Source organism: Electrophorus electricus, chromosome 14, assembly GCF_013358815.1.
Source record: "Electrophorus electricus isolate fEleEle1 chromosome 14, fEleEle1.pri, whole genome shotgun sequence".
Taxonomy (NCBI): domain Eukaryota; kingdom Metazoa; phylum Chordata; class Actinopteri; order Gymnotiformes; family Gymnotidae; genus Electrophorus; species Electrophorus electricus.
Window position 1 is genome coordinate 5,904,118 of NC_049548.1, and position 15,856 is coordinate 5,919,973.

At 39.1% G+C, this 15,856-nt stretch overlaps 1 protein-coding gene across 1 annotated transcript; it reads left to right on the forward strand.

The window, feature by feature from the left end:
* The first annotated feature begins 728 nt into the window (after positions 1 to 728).
* Positions 729 to 15,847, forward strand: entpd1 (ectonucleoside triphosphate diphosphohydrolase 1). The gene is made up of 10 exons (XM_027010454.2): positions 729 to 890; positions 10,962 to 11,092; positions 11,805 to 11,922; positions 12,215 to 12,365; positions 13,411 to 13,570; positions 13,977 to 14,186; positions 14,282 to 14,533; positions 14,698 to 14,805; positions 14,907 to 15,044; positions 15,194 to 15,847. The coding sequence occupies exons 1-10, from the start codon at positions 875 to 877 to the stop codon at positions 15,401 to 15,403; spliced, it is 1,494 nt and encodes a 497-aa protein (XP_026866255.2). The 5' UTR covers positions 729 to 874; the 3' UTR covers positions 15,404 to 15,847.
* Positions 15,848 to 15,856: the final 9 nt, after the last annotated feature.

The following is a 15,856-nucleotide window of genomic DNA, read 5'->3' on the forward strand; positions in this document are numbered from 1 at the left end:
GTACAGCAATGGCAGTCAGGAAGTAATAATGTGCAATGCGTTGTTTTCTATTCTTTATATGTAACCCCTCACTGAATCTGCCTTTCTGTGTGCTCCTAGAACTTAGGATCTTGTCAGCATCCACTGTGCTACATTTTCCCCAAGAGCATTACCCACATTAAAAGCTCAGGCACACACAAAGAGACAAAGGATGTAATGTCATCTTTCAGATAGATTGTCATAGTAACATTGGTAAAGATGTTAGCGTTTCTTGTTGAATAAATGGCTTTTAGGAAGATCTCTGAAACAGGAAATCAAAGCCAGTTATCACCCTTGGAAATAAAAACAATTAAAGGAAGAAATGTATGCAAAACAAATAGACTTTTGTGTTGGATGAAAGCTTGGCCGGAAGTCTGGCACTTGAGGAAGGGAACAGTGGCAAGACAATAGCAGCTAGTGTGAGAGAGTGTGAGTGAGTTTTATGAGTCGAAGCTGAAGCAACCTAGCTGTGTTTTTCACATAGACCGTTCAACTTGCTTTTTCTCGCTTTTTCTCTCTCCCCATTCACTAATACGCACACGTGCACACACACACGCGCATACACAAATAATCCATTCTAAGCCAGGCATGAGCGAGGTGCCAAAGAGATAGTGAGTTGGGTTTGTGTGTGTGTGAGAGAGAGAGAGAGAGAGAGAGCGCGCGAAGGAAGAGCTGGAGGCAGCACCGCCCACTCTCTCCCCTGGCCTTATAAAGGACCTGAAGAATAGGAAAGACCTGCTGAGAAATACAAGCCAAATAACAAGATCACCAGACAAAGGGAGAGGGGACCTGAGAGTGACCGAGAGAGGAAGAGAAAGCGAGGTGGCGTGAGAAAGGGATAAAAGAGACTACGCCAATGGATGAGCAGAGAGGTAGGTCAAGCACAGCCCTTTTCTGCACTCACCCGTGTCTGAGCACTCCGACTGTTCACCACAGGCCGAGATGCAACATTATGGGAGGTGGCAAAGCAGCTGCATATAAAGCATCCAAAGAGGTTTGGAGTCAAATTACTTTGGTCCAGCTGGCTTGCAGATGACGTTTCCAAGACGGAAACAAACGTACAGCTGTGGATACGCTTGGGGTTAATCACAGGTGGTCAGAATCCTGAGCACTTTAGTGTGTGCTTTTGTTTCTTCTTTTCGTCGAGTTACATTCCTTAGTTGTTAGAAAATGCTGTAAATCTGTACATTGGTCCAGTGTGTGTTTGACAATACGCAAATGGTGTGAATGAAAGTCCCCAACAGAGAGCCACCAAATTCTTTCAAGACAACCTTACATGGATCGTGGAAATATCCTAAAAAAAATCTTGGAAAAGGTCCTCTAAAGTTTGCTTGTGTAGTTTTAGAAAAGGAAGAAAGAAAAAAGGTTGTGAAATAAACCTTTGATTGTGAAATAAACCTTTACCAGCATACAATTTTTAATGTTTACAAAATTTGAGAAGCTGGCATGTTAAAGAAATATGTGCAGAGGTGACAGTAATGCATTTCTTCTGCCTCTAATACACCCAAAAAGTTGAGCAGGGTATGTTTGATTTATTATTGCACTTCCATTATCATGAAAAGTCTTAGATACTTCACAAAGAAACATTGTATAATGCTTTAATGCATCCATACTCAGCTTTTAGTCTCTATTCAAATGACCCATTAAGGAGCCTGGATGAGGTCAGATGTTTCCTTTAGTGTTTAGAGTGCTAGACTGAGAGGAAAGACCATTATGTAACATGGGGGATTGCTCTGACTGAGGCCATCTGGAATTAAAACACTACAGAAAAAGAAAATGTCTGACAATGTTTCCAAGACAATGGGCTTATTAAAATGTTTGAAAACAGTTTGAAAAGCACATTTTGCGAGCAAATTAGATACTGTATGTCATGTTAAAACAAAGAGGACCATGTGTTTGGGAGCTTATGTTCCTACATGCTCATGCTATGCTACAGGATGGATACAGTCACTCATTAAGTGCCATTCACCCCATTTTCTGACTTCTCTTTTTACTGCACTGGGGAAACCAAACTTCCTGTTGCTGACACAACAAGGTCCATGTGCACACCCCTTATTATGCTGGTCATGTGTCAATTGGAGAAGTCCTCTGAGAAACTATTGTAGAAGTGGAGCCCTGGTGAGTCCCTGTTTGTTAGGGCTGTTTAACAGGCACAAGGCCACTCTGCAAGAGAGGGAGCTCCTAAGTACAGGCAGAACCAGATTGCGAAAGTAACCTCTATCTGCAGCAATGTCTACATTTTCGATACTACTATATTAATACAAAACATCCACTATATACAAATGAATAGTTAAGACCTACAAGCTAAGCTTCGACCTAGCTTCTGTTCTCACTGTGTCAAAAATCTAAATTAATTGGCGTAATGAAGATACATAAAAAATTCCAAATTCCAAAAAAACCCAAACCCATACCAAACAATTCTGATTTGTATGAACAATCACCCGTATCTTAACAGTCTTTTAAACAGAGAGCAACGCTCAGTGTATCAGGCAGAAATAAGATATGTTGTCTTTTTTTCCTGTTTGGAAGATCAAAGCACTATTTCTTAAGGGGAGTATATTTACATGCTCTGTATAGGAATTTGTGGAAATTTTTAAAGGTTTTGTATATTTACATGCTCTGTATAGGAGCATGTAAATATACAAAACCTTTAAAAATTCCCACCAATTCGAAGAAAGATTATTTTCCATTTAATTTATCGACAACAGTCAGTTACTACTGGGTATTGTTATTCATATTATAAACTCCTTTTGATGCTTTTTTAGGCCTTCAGTAGGATGGAGCTAAAAATGTCAGCAAATAAGTACAAGAACTTTAGTCACTCCAGTGATTAAAGTGTTCCCTCGGTTAAATCTAATGTTGATAAAGCAAGAGCACGCAGAGTGATGACTCACTCACACAGGGTTCCCCCAAAGCCTGGCTTTTTCTGAGAAGACAAACGAGGGAGGCTGCCCCTGCAGGCTAGTGGAACACTGAATGTTCTCAGGGTTGAAGAATGTAGAGTTTCGTGTCTCCTTCTGGTTATGGATGCTTCATATAAACAGTATGTTTTTTTTTCCTGATTATTTTTGTTCTTATTAAATCAATGAACCATTTAAATCAGTGGGCACCCAGAACACTAGCTGCTTTTACAAACTCAAGCAAAGGGGCTTCTGTTTGATGCTTCAGATGCATACTATCACCAAGATGCCTGGTTATATTGAATAAATGATCCCTTTTATATTATGAATCTCAAGAAAAGTGTTTTCCAGTACACAAAAATCTGTTATATGGTGTTGAGTTAAGCTATTTTCCTGTGATGACGTAATGGAAAGGTGTGCAGGGGGGCATGTCTAGCTCTGTCTGTTGTTATTTGTCATGTCATTGTGCAGCACTGATTGGCTAAGCTCTCTTGTTCTTAAAAGCAGCAGAGTTTGACACCATTAGACCCTTCCTACTGGAGCCCAAGCACTGACTGCCATTTGTCCTATCTTGTCTTTACCTGAAGCAAATCCTCTTGCCATAGCATAGACGATTGAGAGTGAGTCCTCTTGCTATAAAGCCAAAATGATCAGGCACATGGCACAAGAAACAAAGATCAGGTTAATGGGAAACCTTCATGTGGAGTCTAGAGCTTGGAAGCTACTAGCAAACAAATTTTTGGCCATCTTCAATGAGCCATTTAAGTCAGCGAGTACCCAGAACACTAGCATCCAGAGCAAAAAAAAAAAAGAAAAAAAAAAAAGAGAAAATTCCCAGAGAACAGAAAACACCCCATTTCCTGTAATTAGAGAGGAAATAATTCAATTTACCTCTCATGGCAACATCTTACACAGTTCAAGCACTCTGTTTGAAGGATAATTGAAACATGGCACAATGCTAGCCTCATGAGTGTGACCACATGTTGTGATCACATATGGTCAGATTTTCTCTGTCTGCTGGGAAACAGATCTGAAGGTTTTTGTTGGTGTCTGCATTTGCTAGAAAGACCACCTAAACACAAATTTGATATTCAGCTTGACTCAGTGTTTAATGAAAGAAAATTTAATCTAATTGATTTTCCATCACAAAAACAGTCAGTCATAATCATAAATTTGGTGGCCACAGTTTTCTAAAAACTGTACCTGTCTGCTTTGACTAAGGATTTGTTGTTTTCCTCGTAAAGTTTGACTAGTACTGGTCACGCATACCTTCATCGCTGAGTCAGTGTATGACCTTGAAGTAGTGCTAGATTCAAACCATGTATGTTCTAAGATTTGTTTGTTGTTCTTTTATGCTCCCTTAATAATTCTTATTTTGATACCATTACATTTGCATTAAAGGTAACTTGTTGGAGCCTGCACCCACATCTGCTAAAACCACTTGAATGAGGCACAAAGCTCAGGCAAAAGCTCAGTTGAAATTCCTTTGGCTCATAGGCTTACAGCACAGAGTTTTGTCTGCATAACAATAATAAACTGTCTTTGGATCTCGCATTGTACTGTGTTCATATACCTATCACCACAGTAATTCAAACTATTGTGAGAAACTTGATTTTAATCGTCAGAATGTAATCTCATAAACCAGATTCTGAGTACAATCTGCTTCTACTTCTAGGAACTAAGTGTCTTATGAAGCTGAATCATATATCTTACAGCTTCTTTTAAATATCCTTGAACATTTCATATTCTCCCCAAAATTCCACATTAATGGTCACCTCTCTCCCCACATTGTGATCTGCAAAAGGGTTAGTGTGTTTTTGAAAAGAAAATAATCTGGTTATGACCATATTTGGGCTGCCCATCTGCAGGATATATTACATATATGCTTTTAAACAAACTATCAAGGATTAGTTCAGCTTAGCCATGAAATGTTTTCTGAACCCAAAAGTGGACCACGAAGACTGTAACAGATAACGGACAAAGACCTGCTAAAAAGAATAAACAGCACCACAGCCTCCTCCCACAGAAATTCTTATCTTGCACTTTAGCAGGTCAGGCTTTATTGGAGCGCAATCGTCATGTTACCAAAACCCAACCTGCCAGTTTTGTTAACTGGATATTGAAGGCACTTTTTCCCATTAGACACCAATTCCCTTGCTCTTGCTGAACAATACAGAGTTCAAACCAACATCTACTCTTGTATGCTTTGGACTATTTACTCTGGTATACTGCATTCCCCTGTATTGCATTACCTCAGGCAAATGAAGCAGGATCAGCACAGACAAGCCTTCCAAGATGATGCACAGATTTCTCTGTGTCTGGCTACACCTGTCATACCAGCTCCAGTCAGGACTGTCTCTTCATTCTTTAAGACGCAGTGTGTTATAGCTGCATGTATATCAATATAGTTCCTTTGGACTACAAAACATTAGCAAGCTTGCTTATCGCAGGACAATGATATCTTAAAGAGAACTTCCTGGGAACATGCAACACCAAGGATTTAAGATTTACTAGCAAGAGAGGGTGAGTGCTCTTGTCTTCTCTTATGAACTCCAGACACTATGCATTCTTTCCATTACCTTCTATAGAGCAAAGATCAATGCATGTTAAAAGTTTGAGTGAAATATGACATTCCCTTAATGCTGCTCTTAATATAGAGAAGCAGCAAGCCACTTCATCTAATGCAAGCCTGTTTGTTTCTAGTGTTACCATAGCAACAGCATGCATCTCCTAGGTAAAGTAAGGGACTAACAATGAAATAAGAGTAGAATGGGATAGTTTGTCCTGGCACTGGAGTCTGCAGGAAAGGGGTGGGGGCTGACCGTCTGCTGCTTCTTTTGATGCTTTTGGCATCGCTCACATTAAGGGTTATATTAGTGGTCCAGAACAAGATGCAAGATTGTAAATCCCAAATGTACAAATTGCACAGTTCAGAGAGGTGTGTGCGTGTGCGTGCGTGCGTGTGCCTGTGTGTGGGTGGATGCATATGAATTCCATATGTGTGAAACACTGTAGGGTTAAAGGTCAGACCTTTTAATTTATTTCTGTGAAGCTTTTCAAAAATTACACCTCATGAAAAATCTGCTTATAGAAATTATTTTAATTAATTGTAATAATCCTAAATTTATAACATCTGCCCAGTTACAGTTGCACTGTAGAGACCGTTTACAAAGAATATCACTGCAGTGTTCTTATTTTCACATTTTTAAGTCAAAATGCAGTCAAACTAATTCCAACTCAGACCTTCTTTACATACACAGTAAAATACAAACTAGTGGCATTAGTAGCATTAAGGAGTATTTTCACATCATATTCCTACAATAATGAAACAAACAGATAGGCATACACAAATGAGTGAACACATCCATGATATACAAAAGTTGTGACATAGCTCAGGTCCATTGGAGTTTTACTCCTATAGCTAGTATATTGAATACATTGCAGTGCACAAAGTGGGAAAAAAAAAACAATGAAGATCTTTCAAAATTCAAAACGTAGCCACTCTAGAACACAGAATGTTCTTCCACTGTAAAAATAGCAGAGAGCCAGGCCAAATGAGTAACGCACAGGAAAGTGAAGGAAAAGATTGATAAGAGTACACAATGAAGTTTGTTATTGTACTGTGCTGAAGAACAGTCAGAGAATGTTATTGCTAGGTAGAGTATGTATTAATCCCTCTGAAAACTACGACTAGGACTGGAAACTGTTACAATATGACTAGTGCAAATAAGAGTCCCTTCCTGTAACTAAGGAAGCAGCCTAATTTTAAACAATTTAAGGTGTAAAAAAGGAAACAGGATATACATTATAATGTGACAAGGATTGTGTGTGAAATATTTCATACAAATTTTTACTAACTGAGAAAACAGATATTCCACCCAGGTGTTCCATATTAACTACCAAACATTTCTTGTTTTACCCTAATACTTGGGGTGGAAATGACTGAAATCCTTTTCCTCAGAGTGGACTGGATGCTTTCTTTTAGGTAAACACAGGCTTTTACATATCCTTGCATTAAACCATGTTATCTTTGCCATAGGATCCTTTGTATGTATTACAAATCTTTGTATGAAGTGACTGTATTTTAGCAAGTATAGAGACAATGAAGAATGTGGTCATAGGGTCGACCATGTCAACATGGACATTCACCTTTATAGCTGCCTGTGCCAGCTGCTTTTCTCTGGTGACCTCACTGTGAACTGGGCATAAACAAAGAGATAAGATGAAAGGCTGGACCAGAAAAGGCCTGAGAAACACATTAGTCCCTTCTATAAATAATGGCATTCCAGGTTGAAATCCCTGCTATCTTCAACTTCACATAACAAAATTGTTACTGTTAAAGCTAGGAGTTTACTGTTTGAAAGCATATTTGCATTTTAACATTTATGGTTATGCTAGGCTTCTCATTTTGGACAAATTTGGCTATAAATAGAAAAGGGTGTGGATATCAACTAGATATTTGTGACCTCTTGCAATCAGCCAAAACAAGACACAACCCCAAAATAAAATGATTATTAGCAATTTGCAAAACAAAGTAGCAAATTCAGAAAGGTGTGACTAGCTCCCAAGCGGAGAGCAAGTGACATATCATAAAGCAGCGAATGAGGGAGCCGTGAAGGGGGTTTAAGTAGGGAGACGTGTTTGATGATTTATTAGGTGCATGACTGGAGGGTGTGCAGGTGCAGTCTCTGCAGTTGGATTGGCTGGATCCTGCCTGAGATGTGACAGTATTATGGATATTGGTGACATCAGTGTGTGTGAGAGCATGTGGATATGTGCCTGTGAGCCTAAATGTATTTAAATGGTTATATTTTGTTTATATCAGTCTAATATTACATTGATATTTTCATTACTATCCAACTATCCATTGTTCAACTTTTAGAACTTCTTTGAATGCACAGCTGATAAAGAAACTGAAAATGTTCTGGATCTCAGGAAAATTTGGGTACTATTGTGTCAGGGAGGACAGAAATATGATACAGCTAAAATGCTACCTTATCTCAATTTAGAAAGACATTATGGTGAATTTGTGTATCACATAAACACATTTCCTAATATTTAAAAAAGCCAAAACAAAACAACTTATCCTAAGATAAGAAATATGCCATTACCTTCACTTCCCAGATGATGTGTTATGTGGGATTTTAGAGAAGACCATGGAGAATGATACAGGATTTAGCTGAAGCACTTTGTGCAGGCTAATGAAGAGACATGGGGCTCTGACCCTTGTGCTTCAAGATACAAATAGCCGATACTCTAGGGATGCTGCACACAGTTGTAGCAGAATCAACAACTTCTTGTTGCGTCCCCTTTCCACTTTAGTTCATGTAGGCAAGAATAATACTTTTTGTTTTCGTTTTAACCATGGACACAGACTTAAGTGAAGCATTTAGAACATCCTACCTTGATGGGGACCCTGCCATCTCTCTCTCTCTCTCTCTCTCTAATTTTTATATATATATATATATATATATATATATATATATATATATATATATATATAATTACACACACTGCCTGGCCAAAAAAAGGTCACACACTCTAATGTTTCGTTGGACCGCCTTTAGCTTTTTAGCTTTGATTACAGCATGCATTCGCTGTGGCATCGTTTCCACAAACTTCTGCCTTGTCACAACATTTATTTCTGTCCAGTGTTGCATTAATGTTTCCCCAAGATCTTGTATTGATGATGGGAGTGGACTCTGAGGTGGCCAATCCACATGTGAAAATGATGTCTCATGCTCCCTGAACCACTCTCTCATAATTTGAGCCCAATGAATCCTGGCATTGTCATCTTGGAATCTGCCTGTGCTATCAGGGAAGAAAAAATCCATTGATGGAATAACCTGGTTGTTCATTATATTCAGGTAATCAGCTGACCTCATTCTTTGGGCACATAACATTGCTGAACCTAGACCTGACCAACTGCAGCAACCCCAGATCATAGCACTGCCCCCACAGGCTTGTACACCTCTCTTCTTACCCTGATGTGCCCATCACTCTGGAACAGGGTAAATCTGGGCTCATCAGACCACATGACCTTCTTCCATTGCTCCAGAGTCCAATCTTTAAGCTCCCTAGGAAATTGAAATTGCTCTTACTTTCACTATTAACATATCCCTGACTTCTACTGTTGTTTTTCTACGATTTGATTTCACCACACGTTTAAGTGATCGCCGATCACGATCATTCAAGATTTTTTTCTGATCACATTCCTTCCTCGAAGATGATGTTTCACTGTCCTTCCACTTTTTAATAATGCGTTGGACTGTTCTTAACCCGATTTTAGTAGTTTCAGCAATCTCCTTAGATGTTTTCTCTTTCTATAGTCAGTATGACTATAAGGGCGTTTATCCAGAACTCAGAATGGAACACTGGAGGACAACACTACAAGCTAATTTGAAGACAATTGCCCAGTTGCCTATGGAGTGTGGTCTGCTGTTCTGCATAGGTCTGAATCTACTGAGGCAGATCATCAATAAGAGTGAGTACTGGTACAGATTCAGGAACAGAACGACCATCTATGTACCTGCCACCATTAGTAAAATAGTGTTTTTGTAGATTTGGATAGAAGTTGGAAAGTAGGGAGTCTGATGGCTGTTTTTTTTCCTATCCTTTTTTTAATCGTTTAGGTAGTTAGGAAGAAGCGTGTATTTTTAAATGTTTTTATTTTTTTGCTCGGGAAGTTTGGTCACCATATTCCAGTTTTTAGTTGTAGTTTTGCTTATCTTTTTTGGCCTGGTTGGTTCTTGACGCTCACCACCTCCTCTACTCCAGAATATGCTATCATTTAACATTGACTGTTTTTTTCCACCTTATTTGCTTCCTGTTACCCCCAGAGCCTAGACCTTGGTGGTAACAATGGATGATATTTAGCTGTACACCAAGATAGAAAAGGACATTGAGTTTCTGGTCCAGATGATCAGGCGAGCACAATGATAGAAACATACTGCACTGCACCCTCAAGCTCCCAGGCCTCTGGTAGAAGGCAAATGTAAGGGGAAAAAAAGATATGACCACCCACTCTAGAGGTGAGAAGGAATTATTTATATATACACCACTCAGCCTTAGCATTAAAAACACCCACCTAATACTGTGTAGGTTCTCCTCTTGCTGCCAAAACAGCTATAATCCATCAAGACGTGGACTCCACAAGACCTCTGAAGGCATCCTGTGATATCTGACACCTTTCTATCACAGCCCGCATTTTGTGCTCCAGTTGCTCTTCTGTGGGTTTGGGTATGACAGGCTAGCCTTTGCTTGACACATGCCCCTGTAACTGTTTCTTTTGTCATTCCTCGGACCACTTTTTGTAGTTACTAACCACTGCATACTGGGAACATCTGTAAGTGCCATGTTGGAGATTCTATGACCCTGTCACCAAGCTCTTACTACTTGACCCTTTTCAAAGTTGCTCAGATCCGTACACTTGCCCCTTTTTCCTACTTCCAACACATCAACTTCAACAACCGACTGTTCACTCCCACTGCCTGATATATCCCACCCCATGACAAGTGCCATTGTAACAAAGTAGTCAATGTTATCCACTTCACCTGTCAGTGGTTTTAATGTTGTCAATGATCTGTGTACATAGTGGCTAAGAAAAACCCAAAGCCTAAGCCAGTTAAAACAAAGCAAGGCCTTCCAACATATTGTATATACAGTGGAACTCAGCAATTACTAACTCTGAAACAATTGTAAACAGTGCCTTATTCAATTTTCCGCACAGCTCATAGCCAAGTTGGCCTTTCAAGTATCTCTTCAATTTATCTTTCACTTACTCTAACACCTATTGTTTTAGCAGTGGGAATCTCTCTCACATTCCAAGTATTTAAATGTTAGTCTGTGGGAAGCTTTCGGGTTATGATTATCCACCGGTTAGGTTGGTTCATTATATGCTTTTCAGAAGCATCTGTAAGATCAAGATTTTTACAGAATGTCAAATTTATAGGATTTTTGGTTTTGGCCTGAAGCAGAGGTTTAGTGAATTTGCTCACTAACAGCTGCACTCTATCCTTTTCCTCATGTCTCTGTTTATTCTAGAAATGAAAGTGAAGAACCGGACGATGGTCCGGACGATGATCATCACCATTACTGTCTTTATTGTCCTGGGATTCATCTTGATGGTGACCATTGGAGTGGTACAAAACAAACCACTACAGCAGAAATATAAGGTATGAGGCAGAGGGGATCTCAAAGAGGTCAAAGATGGTAATGTAATGTCTATAGTCAATATATAAATTATTTTATTTTATTTTGATTTAGCATTTATTTATTTTTACCAAAATTAGTATATCACCATCATCATTAAACACGCAAATATTCCCAGAATCCAAAGCTTTGCCTTGTTAACAGACTTTACCGAATACAGTCCATTTGTATTAGTTTTTTTTGCTTTTGTTCTTTTTGCTAATTAATGTCTGTCCTTCATCAGCCATGAGATGCAACAGCGACAGCAAAACATTAATTGTAATATGCAACTCTATAGGTAAATCCTTCAAAAATGACTTTCAGTGTAAGCGATGAATATGTTGTGCGTACCCCTGAGGTAACCACACAGCTTGGTTACTCCCACACAGAGTCTCATAAAGAATGCAAAGGTCATAACTATAAGTTGTGATGAAATGGTACATTTATTTAATAGTTCCTTGAACCAGATACAAAAATTATTGGCATTTGTTTTATGCGATGTGTACATAAAAATAAAATTCCCAAATGTGCACTGTAACCTGATAATATCAGGAATCAGCGTTCACAGGTGTGTTTTCACAGGTGTGTGTGTGTGTGTGTGTGTGTGTGTGTGTGAGAAGCTGCCCTCATAGTACTGTATCCAGATGTTCCACATCATCCTAAGCGCTCTTCTTGTGCCTGTCCTCTTCGCTGCAGTATGGTATTGTTTTGGACGCTGGATCCTCTCATACATCTGTCTATATCTATGAGTGGCCCGCAGAAAAGGAAAACAACACAGGCATGGTTCAGCAGAAGCATGCCTGCAATGTCAAAGGTACATGAATCCAACACATTTACATGCAGTGAATAATGTCAGCAATCTTCATTAGGGAAATGTAACTTCTTTCATGCTTTTTGCAGGCAAACATGTAGTGTTCTGGCCTGGCAAAGTCTATAACCAATTATGGCCCCATTAACTCACTCACTGTCTTTTAAAATCTACACAGACTTCACCATGTGATTCCCATGATGAAGAAAACCTGATATTAGCTAAGATTTAAAAGGCTGCAGCTGTCTGTTATGCTGCATAAGTGTCTAAGTTTTCTGAATAACACTGTTTCTGAAAGGCAAGGGCATTTCCAGCTACTCAGATAAACCAACTTTGGCTGGTGCGTCCCTGAAGGAGTGCATGGATGAAGCCTGTGAGGCCATCCCTGTCCATAGGCACTCTGAGACTCCTATATACTTGGGAGCCACAGCAGGCATGAGACTACTCAAGTAAATATTTCTCAGTGTTCTCAGAGCATTTACAAACAGCATGATTAGGGTATTTGTGTAAAAGAAATAATTATAAATGCTTTGATCGCTTCTGACAGATAAACTCATTACTGTCATTTCATCTGGTGTTTACTAGTGATACACAGAAAAGTCCACAAATGACTAGAAACTGGACATTATTTTTAGCTCTGTACTCCAGCACATTTGACTTCTCATTGTTTCAACAGTTCATGCACATTAGAACTAACAAAAGTTACAAAGTTACATTTTTATTTACAAAAAAATTACAACAAATCAAACTGATGCCAAACCAGAACATTAGGTGATTTGAAATTACTTCTGAACTTGGCAACAAACTATCATTAAAGAATGATGTCATGATGAAAAACTGTTGCACAGATCAGGACCGTGATCCAGGATATGTGCCCTCATGCCTGAGACTACAATAACGAGAAAAATCTTGTAGTTGTAGTAAGAGGGTAGTGGCCACTGGTAGCTCAGTGGTTAAGGTGCTTGACTTGTAATCGGATGGTTGCTGGTTGAAGTCCTGCTGTAGCCACTGTTGAGCAAGATCCTTAACCCTCAATTGCTTGAGTTGTACTTAGTCATAATTGTAAGTTGCTCTGGATAAAAGCATCAGATAAATGTAAAAATCAAAGCCATGGAAATTCCAAAGCATGTCATCTCATCTGTTAACCATGATGGCTTAGCATATCTGGCTGCTAGTGGAACTGGCTCATTTTAGTTTAAGGGTGTGGCTGCCTACAGCAGCAGAAGTGAGCAGGAACCATCCTAGCTGATTGGATCCAACCACAGGTCTCAGTGGACGATGCTTGCTCACGCAGCAGGACAATAACCTGAAACATAGTATTACTTTTTAAGTCAGTCCCAGACCAGAAGCCCATAACCTCACAGCTATTGTTACCTTTCTAAAGCAGTGTGCTGGACTACACAGCTAAATACAATGTAAATTGTATTGCTCTCAAATTACTTACAGACTGCTCTGTGGCAACTAACTATAGATCATAGATTGTACTTTGTTAAGGTTGGGGAATAAAAGTGCATCAGAAGAAGTATTGAAGTCTGTGGGACAGTTCCTTCAGACATACCCATTTTCCTACCAAGGAGCTCGCATTATCACTGGCCAAGAGGAGGGAGCCTTTGGCTGGATCACTGTCAATTACCTGAGTAATAACTTCGGAAAGGTACATCAAAACACCAGTCATTTCATAACTGATCATTTTACTCCTTGGTGCAAATAGATTTAGTTTATGCACCACTGTTAAACATGACATAGGGTCTCTCAAATTCATCAAGAATGGCTTTCCACTCAGAAAAAACAACTGGATGGTGCACATTTATTGGTTGGTGGAACAAGTAAGAGCATTAAGAATTAAACAATAACTAAGCTATATTCTAAATATGCTTCAGGTTATTAAAATCATTTTAATAATAGTGATTATTGTGTATATAATAATTTTGTCTTTGTTTAATAATGTAGTCTAATCTTTAGAAAAATCTAGATTTTGCTTGGTACTTTTGATTGTGTGTGTGTGTGTGTGTGTGTGTGTGTGTGTGTGTGTGTGTGTGTGTGTGTGTGTGTGTGTGTAGGCTTCAACAACTTTTGGAGCTCTTGATCTAGGGGGTGCTTCTACTCAGATCACCTTTGTTACTGCGAAAGTGGAGTCTCAAGATAACACCATTGATTTTCGGCTTTATGGAAATGATTACCATCTATACACCCACAGTTTCCTCTGCTATGGAAAAGACCAAGTTCTAAAGATGTCTTTGTCAAAGAGCATAAATTCAAAACATGGACAGGTGAGATATTTGAGTAAACTTTGTCACACACATTTCTGATTCATAATAGACCCTTGCTTTTTATGCTCCGGTGTTATTGCGTGTTCTTTCCTAAGACAGATATAATTGCTCTGGAGGACCCTTGCTTCCATGAAGGCTACAATGTCACCATGACCTTCCAGAGTGTTTTTAACAGCCCCTGTGTAGGAAGGCTGAATTTGACCCAGAACACCTTCACCCATGTGGGCCTTGGGAAGTGGAGTGAATGTCATACAGTGGTCAGGAAAGTCTTTCAGAAGAGTGAGTGTAAATATTCAACATGCTCCTTCAATGGTGTCTTCCAGCCACCGGTGCATGGGAACTTTGGGGTAAGGAAATTAACTTTTGGGGAAAAAAACATGGCATAGCTCCAGCTGATAATAATAATAAATAATAATAATAATAATAATAATAATAATAATAATCTAGCAATTACACTGAGAAATGCATTTAAAAAGTTAAACAAAACCGATCATGTATCATTTGTCTCCAGGCATTTTCTGCTTTTTATTTTGTGATGGACTTTTTGAATCTGACCGCTGGCTCCTTAGACAAGGCTCAATCAAAGCTACAAGAATACTGTGCCCTTCCCTGGAATACTGTAAGACTTTTTTTTTCTACTAACCAGAAACACCCTAAGGCTGTTTTACACAAAACAGATCATATTGAATTTAATACATAAAATTTAATGCATTGTTACAGATAAAGAAAATGTATCCTCACGTGAAGGAAAAGTATCTTGCAGAATATTGCTTCTCAGGTACCTACATCTTGACGCTGCTGGAAGATGGCTACAACTTCACTTCTGACAACTGGAATTACATCCGTTTCATCAAGAAGGTATACTTAGCTCAGTAACCATGTTAACCCATCCTTTGAACACTTCATCCAAACATTTGAAAGCACGCTCATGTGTGATATCTATATCTTCAACTACGGGTCTTGCTGTTAGTGGTGTCTCACAGAATGAATACCTTGTGTCTGTGCAGATCGGTGAAAGCGATGCTGGCTGGACGTTGGGTTACATGCTGAACCTGACAAACATGATCCCTGCAGAAGCTCCAGACAAACCTCTTCTGCCTTATGGAGGCTACGTCACATTCATGCTCCTCCTCTCTTTTCTAATTCTGTCCCTTTGTTTACTTGCCTACAAATGCTTCTGTCGTCCCACTGGCTCAGGTCAGAGAGATGTTATTTAGATCTTAACAGGCAATAGCATTCTGTTACTGTTTCTGATAGTCACAGGGAGCGTCTGTTACTGAAGAAGGAAACCTACAGGACTGACGACCACTTCGGAGTTTCAACCTCTGTGATTTAATAAGCAGTTCACACAGAGTTGTGCATTTCAGAAATAGAGACTTCATACCTCATTTCAAGAAAACAAAAGCTGAAGATGGGTATGTTTGAATCCAGTTTGAATCCAGTGAAATGGAGGAACACTGGAAAACACAATGCGTACTCACACAACAGAACTGATGTATATTCATTATTTTATGATGAACTGTCTCCAAAAACTCAGGAGTAAATATAGTAGCTGAAATTGGGAGAAAAATGTAGGCTCATATATATGGGGAAACATTCCTCAACAACATTCTCTCTCTCTCTCTTTCTCTCTCTCTCTCTCTCTCTCGCTCTCTCTCTCATATATATAT